Below are 7,276 nucleotides of genomic sequence, written 5' to 3' on the forward strand. Positions count from 1 at the left end.
GTCATTTTCGCGATCGGGGCTTTTTTGCGGAAAACACTACTGTGCTGTCTTCACTGGCCCTTTTCCGTAACAGTTTTCCGGAAAAAGGACTTTTGCCCAAGCGGGAGCAGCATAGTTTTTCTGGAAAAACCCTGACAATTTTACAGTAAATCGTCAGTCCTTTTCCGGAAATTCAAGGGGCCAATGTAGACAGCTCGCAGCTTATTCCGGAAAAGCGCCTGCTTTTCCGGAATAAGTGGCCAAGTGTAGACACAGCCTCATTGTATGAGGAATAAAGGAAGTGGGAGGAAGAGTGCTCTGTTTCAAAATAAGTGCCGTGTGGACACTACCTATTTCGAAATAAGCTATGCAACTGACGTAGCTTCATTTGCATAGTTTATTTCGAATTAAGCCCTGATGTGTAGACACATCCTTGGACAGCTCTGTGGGTCTACAACTAGTTTGTTTGTCCCCTCAGGCCTCTTCTCCTGGTCAGTCTATTATCTGCCCGCCCTCCTAGATATGTACAAGGTATCAGACACTACTGAGACCTGGGCATTATCCTTAGTTGTCTTACCAATCAACAATCATTATTGAATATACACAGCACAGCCACTTCCATTCTGACCCCGCAAGGGGCCCAAGGGTTCTCACCTCCCTTTGGGAAGGCTCCTTAATTACTGTTTACTTCTACAGCTGGATAAGTAGCTCAATCAAGCTTATGTCCAACCTGTTTACATTCACATGCTGGATTTCTCACTAGAGTTTAAGCAAACCCGCTGGGACATCACTGAGCATTATAATAAGTGGCAAAACCTATGTGTCAACTCTCTGCATGGGTTGTTGCGGCAGACGCTAGGCTGAGAGTGGTGCAGGACGCAGCTGCCTGAGGGAGGTTTCCAGGGAAGACACTTTGGTCTCAGGATTCACAGGTACCTTCGCTTTCAAAAGGGCTTTCTTGCTCGACAATCCTAGTGCAAGGTGAGTATGATAGTAGTAGTAGTTCTGCAGAAAAGGACCTGGGGGTTACAGTGGATGAGAAGCTGGATATGAGTCAACAGGGTGCCCTTGTAGCCAAGAAGGCTAATGGCATATTAGGTTGCATTAAGAGGAGCATTGCCAGCAGATCCAGAGATGTCATTATTCCCCTTTATTCGGCATTGGTGAGGCCACATCTGGAGTATTGTGTCCAGTTCTGGGCCCCCCACTACAAAAAGGATGTGGACACATTGGAGAGGGTCCAGTGGAGGGCAACCAAAATGATTAGGGGGCTGGAGCACATGACCTATGAGGAGAGGCTGAGCGAGTTGGGTCTGTTTAGTCTGCAGAAGCGAAGAGTGAGGGGGGATTTGAGAGCAGCCTTCAACTTCCTGAAGCGAACTTCCAAAGAGGCTGGAGAGAGGCTGTTCTCAGTAGTGACAGATGCAGAACAAGGAGCAATGGTCTCAAGTTGCTGTTGGGGAGGTCTAGGTTGGATATTAGGAAAAACTATTTCCCTAGGCGGGTGGGGAAGCACTGGAATGGGTTCCCTAGGGAAGTAGTGGAGTCTCCATACCTAGAGGTGTTTAAGTCTCGGCTTGACCAAGCTCGGCTCTTCCAACTCTATGGTTCTACAATTCTATGATAGGACAAAGAAGAGGTCTGTGCTTCTTGCTGCTCTGCATCGCTATTAACAGTCCCAGGGCCTTGCCAGTGGTCATCAGTTTGCTTCACTACCATTAGCCAAACTGTCGCCTTTCTGAACATTCGTGCCGCCTCAGCTTTTTGCTGCCAGCCGTGAAGTGGGTTCATTTGAGTACCACAGGGTATCTGCAGCAGGAAAGGTTTTAGGTGGCGTACAGTGCAAGTCCAACATTTGAGGTTGTGGCCTGGGGTTTGTTCAGGGCCTACTCACACACAACTCCTCTTGGAGTAAGAATTGAGTAATTACTTCGGCAGCCAGCTGTGTGTTAATGCACAGACACTGTCACCTCCTCTCCTTAGTTAGCCCCTTACTAAAACTCTGTAGGAGTTTTTGGTTTGCCAGCTCTCAGTATCAAAAGGGGAAGGGTCCTTGAGACTGACAGACCCCAGAGACAATGGAAAGCAGCCAACACTCCAGCTCGGCCTGACTGACAGGTTGGACAGGCCAGTGAGGACAGTGAGAGGCCAGGCCCCGTCCTCCCTGTGAGCTGGGATTGTTCTGGGTCTTTCTGAGCAAGGAGAGAGCTGAGAGACAGCTAAGAGCAGTGCAAGCTGTGTGCAGAAGAAGTCCTGCAGCAACAGAGCCAGACACAGACAGCCCAAGGAGTGCAAGCTGTGCGGAGAGGCAGTTTTGCAGCAACAGAGCCAGGCACACACAGCCCAAGGAGTGCAAGCTGTGCTGGGGGGCAGTCCTGCAGCAACAGGGCCAGGCACACACAGCCCAAGGAGTGCAGACCCTGTGTTGAGCAGCAGACTGGCAGTGCTCAGAGCCAAAAGGGACAGAGAAGCAACGCAAGGAGCTGGAGACTGACAAGGCAGCACAGCCTGCAGCTGGGTGTGGTGAGCAGCTGGGACCAGCAAAGTGTGGGGAGAGGCTCTGGGCAGAGAGATATCACCAGCCAAGAGGCCGAGCAGGCCAGACTGGGAGAGGGGTCTGGCCACTTAGAGCCTGAGCCTGTGTGGTCACTGCCAGAGCAAGCGTGTCCAGCCTGCAGTCCCCCTGCAGCACATCCAGGGTCTCTAAGGGGCTTATAAGGAAGAGACTGTGGACTGTCCTTACACTCTGCAGGCTGCTGTTTTGATGTCCCTGTGCTACAGAGCAGGGCTGTGTGTTCTCATTGAACCATTCTCATTTTTTCTTATTCTTTTCTCTTTAATCAGTTGATGTTTAATAAATTGTATTTGCTTAGAATCTTATGAAATGATCACTGGGCCAAGAAGGCCTGCAGTGTGAAGAGAGCACCTCCGAGTGGGGACACCCTAACTCCTGCCCCTACAAGGTCTGTCTACAAGGTTGGGGATTAAGCCCCAGGAAACCTGGGTCCAGCCTTGTTGGGGTTTCGGGGGCTCTGCTACTCAGGAGAGTGGAGGGGGAGCCCCCAGGATCAGGGGAGCTGTGGGGTAAAGGAAGTGGGAGCGGGGACTCAGATCCCTTCGCTGGTCCATTTCACCGGGGTGGTGTAGAAGCCAGGAAAGTTCCCCACATTAGCGGGACCTTTCCCCCGCTTACACATAGTAGGGCGCTGACTGTTAATTGGGGGCCGTCACCAGATTTTTAACTTCTAGGAAGCATGGCAGTGCTGGACTGCCCCTCTGGAATAATTTTATGATTTCTTTTTTAAATGGGGAGACATCTCTTCTCCCAGTTTTATTGAGAAGTTTGTTGAACTGTTCTGCCTGAGTCTTTCAAAAAAAATCACACCAACTCCCCACTATTCCAGAGGAACCAGACACCCAGCATGGGTGACTAAACTCTGAAAGATGGGCAAACCTATTTGCAGCCAAAAATGAGGACTCCTGGCTGCAGTTCTCAGGCGGCCCAAATGCAAAGAAGCACCATGAGCATGACCAAAAATGACCAGTCCATTGCGGAATCCCGTTCATCTAAGTGCTTTGCTCCAATAATGTCTGTTCCAAGCAGCTCTACAGGCTTAATACTGAGTGCGTGAAGAGATAAATTTCTCAGACTTTCAATGGTGTGGAATGTGCTCTTGTTCATGTGGTGTGAGACTGAATACATATAAATGCCTGATCTGGTTACTTTATTGAGAGACTCCTAGGTTGTGTCTACACTGGCATGATTTTGCGCAAATACTTTTAACGGAAAAGTTTTTCCGTTAAAAGTATTTGCGCAAGAGAGCGTCTATACTGGCACGTGCCTTTGCACAAAAGATTTGCTTTTGCGCCAAAGCATCCGTGCCTGTGTAGACGCTCTCTTGCGCAAGAAAGCTCGGATGGCCATTTTAGCCATCGGCCTTTCTTGCGCAAGAAATTAACATGGCTGTTTACACTGGACCTCTTGCACAAGAATACTTGTGCAAGAGGGTTTATCCCTGAGCGGAAGCCTCGGGGTATTTGTGCAAGAACCACTAATTTTGTACATTACAAAGTCAGTGTTCTTGCGCAAATACTTCCGGCCAGTGTAGACAGGAGGCAAGATTTTGCGCAAAAGCAGCCACTTTTCCGCAAAATCATGCCAGTCTAGACGCACCCCTAGGGTTCAGAGTCAGAAGGGACCCTTAGACCATCCAGTTTGACCTTCTGTATGACACAGGGCACCCAATTTCACCCAGTTGCTCCAGTATTGATCTGGTGTTTGACAAAGTTCTGGTCTATCATGGGAATATACATCATGGAATCATAGATCCACAGAGTGAGAAGAGACCTCAAGCCAAGTTCCCTGTAAGCTGTGCTCTTCAGCAACCCCTCAGGAGAAATCCAGAGGCCAACCAACTCATTAGCAGAGCACTCACAACTAGTTTTTTTTGTTTCTATGGGTGGTGCTCATTCGCACATGCTTGATGCATTTAAAATTATTCCACACATGGATGGAAAAAGATTAGAGGGAACATTGACCACATGGGTCAAGATGCAGAGAATGATCTGTATAAAACACCCAAGAGGGATAACTATTCAACCTTCTCTGGAAAGCCTCCAGCAAAGTAATATCCATGAGATACCAAGGTGTCTTTTCCAATATTCTCCTCTTCTTACAGTAAGGGTGTTTTTCTTGAGATTGCATCTAAATCTGCAGTAAATCCTGCTGTTGACTGGCAATAATTATATGCCTACACTTTTTAACTGATTCCATACCAGTATTTCCAATATTTCATTGCCTTCTCACAACTTTTTTTAAAATTTCCCTTTTTAAAGAAAATACTTAGCAAAGATTGTCCTGTGTTCTCTCTCTCTTGTTATCTCTCTTTCTCTATATCCACGCTCATTTTTTCTGCTGCTGCCCTTTACTCTTTGCTACAGGACAACGGGTAGGCTACGTCTACACTGGCACCCTTTTCCGGAAATGCTTAAAACGGAACAGTTTTCCGTTACAAGTATTTCCGGAAAAAGCATGTCTACATTGGCAGGATGCTTTTCCGGAAAAGCACTTTTTCCGGAAAAGCGTCCATGGCCAATGTAGACGCGCTTTTCTGGAAAAAAGCCCCGATCGACATTTTCACGATTGGGGCTTTTTTGCGGAAAAGACTACTGTGCTGTCTACACTGGCCCTTTTCTGGAACAGTTTTTCCGGAAAAGGACTTTTGCCCGAATGGGAGCAGCATAGTTTTTCCGGAAAAACACTGACAATTTTCCAGTAGATCGTCATTGCTTTTCCGGAAAAGCACGCAGCCAGTGTAGACAGCTGGCAAGTTATTCCGGAAAAGCAGCCAAGTGTAGACACAGCCGTAGAGTTTATTGAAATATGGAGCAACATTAAATACAGAACTGGCATTAGTAGAGCTGGCTGCTTATAATTCATTTCTCTGACCAATGAAAGTCTCATTTTTCAGTGTGTGAAGGAGAAAAGAGCTGCCTCACCCATGCAAAGAGCCTCTACCAGTGCATGTCATGCCTCATATTGACATTGTCTTTCCATCCAGGCATTCGCACTGCCACCATAATTCTGGGCACATACAGGAAGTCAGGGGAAAGTACAGGGAATACAGGAGACACGTGAGAGCTGGACATTTCTACTGTGACCATCACCCTAAGCAAACACAGGAAGTCAAGGGGAACGTACGATGCACGCCGGAGATATCGTTCTGTCTCAGAGTTGGACACCTTCTCCCCATGTCAGATTCTAATATAACCGAGTTCATCAACCCCTCCACCTTCATCCTGGTGGGCATTCCTGGTCTTGAGGTGGCCCATGTCTGGATCTCCATCCCCTTCTGCACTATGTACATCATAGCCCTCTTGGGGAATTCTGCCATCCTGTTCATTGTGAAGAGGGAGCCGAGCCTCCATGAGCCCATGTACTATTTCCTCTGCATGCTGGCCGTCACCGACCTCTTCCTGTCCATGTCCACCCTGCCCAAAATTTTGAGCATCTTCTGGTTCAATTCCAGGGAGATCGATTTTAATGCCTGTCTTGCCCAGATGTACTTCTTCCATTGTTTCTCAGCTATGGAGTCTGGGATCTTTGTAGCCATGGCTTTAGATCGCTACGTGGCCATCTGTGATCCTCTGAGACATTCCACCATCCTGACAAACCCTGTGGTGGCCAAGATTGGCCTGGCCGTGGCTCTGCGTGGTGGCATGCTCTTAGTGCCCTATCCCATCCTTGCCAGACGGTGGCCATATTGCAGAACAAATATCATTCCCCACACGTACTGTGAGCACATGGCCGTAGTGAACCTGGCCTGCACAGACACCCGCATTAGTAATTACTACGGCCTCTTTGTGGTATTCTCTGTGATTGGCATGGATGTTTTTTGTATTGTTGTGTCTTATGTCCAGATCCTCAGGGCCATCTTCAGCCTCCCGACAAAGGACGCCCGGCTCAAGACTTTTGGGACCTGTGGCTCCCACCTCTGTGTCATCTTAGCATTTTACATGCCAGGTCTCTTCTCCTTCCTCACACACCGATTTGGCCAGAATGTGCCCCCGCATTTCCATATTCTCCTTGCCAATGTGTACCTCCTGGTACCTCCCATGCTAAACCCCATCATCTATGGGGTGAGGACCAAACAGATCCGGGACAGTCTATTCCAGATTTTCACTAATAAAGGGACCTAACAATTTCTCCTGGTGCTGTGGTTCCTTCAGCAAGCTCCATGAAGAGCTGGACACTTTTCCTGAATCACCCCACTGCACAGTCAAAAGTACCTAAAACCTGTTTCTGACCTTATTGTGCTTAGTCAATGTGACACACTGGGGGTTGGGTCTATGGACGCTTCGTTGGGCTGCCACCTGTTCTACTTGCCCTGAAACTCCTCCTTCCCACCTCTTTCCACAGACCCCCACCTCAGTGGCTTACTCCTCTCCTCCCCATCACTCTCCCATCTCTCTCTCCCACTCTCTCTCCCATCACTCACTGGATCAGCTCTGTTGCACTCTGCATCATGGTGAAGGATTTGCTACACGCTTTGAATAAAGCACACCTCGTCTGGTGCCATTCTAAACGTTTTTATCTGCTAAACATTGTTATCTCACTGGGTTGTACGGGCTATAATTGTGTGTGAAGTGATGAAACCTTCCTTCATGTCCTAAAGCAGGGGTCACCAACCAGTCGATCGGGATCTACTGGTAGATCTTGGAGCCTCTGACAGATGATCCTGACTGGTTTGGCCACGTGGCTATCAAGTGCCAGCACTTCAGCTGCCCCTCCTCCCAT

The 7,276-nt window shown here is 48.4% G+C and overlaps 1 protein-coding gene across 2 annotated transcripts; it reads left to right on the plus strand.

Moving 5' to 3' along the window:
- The first annotated feature begins 658 nt into the window (after window positions 1-658).
- LOC142826611 (olfactory receptor 52L1-like) lies at window positions 659-6,678 on the plus strand. 2 transcript variants are annotated; one of them, XM_075919717.1, is made up of 3 exons: window positions 659-711; window positions 2,460-2,479; window positions 5,768-6,678. In XM_075919717.1, exons 1-3 carry the CDS (start codon window positions 701-703, stop codon window positions 6,676-6,678), a joined length of 942 nt encoding a protein of 313 aa, XP_075775832.1. In that variant the 5' UTR covers window positions 659-700. The 2 variants fall into 2 exon arrangements, with proteins under 2 accessions (XP_075775832.1, XP_075775831.1); XM_075919716.1 differs by lacking the exons at window positions 659-711; window positions 2,460-2,479 and having other exon boundaries at window positions 5,731-6,678.
- Window positions 6,679-7,276: the final 598 nt, after the last annotated feature.

The sequence above is a fragment of the Pelodiscus sinensis genome, chromosome 1, assembly GCF_049634645.1.
Source record: "Pelodiscus sinensis isolate JC-2024 chromosome 1, ASM4963464v1, whole genome shotgun sequence".
Classification (NCBI taxonomy): Eukaryota; Metazoa; Chordata; order Testudines; family Trionychidae; genus Pelodiscus; species Pelodiscus sinensis.

Excerpts from the sequence above, each read along its gene's own strand:
- LOC142826611 (XM_075919716.1), top strand. The coding sequence starts at position 5,731 with ATGTCAGATTCTAATATAACCGAGTTCATCAACCCCTCCACCTTCATC.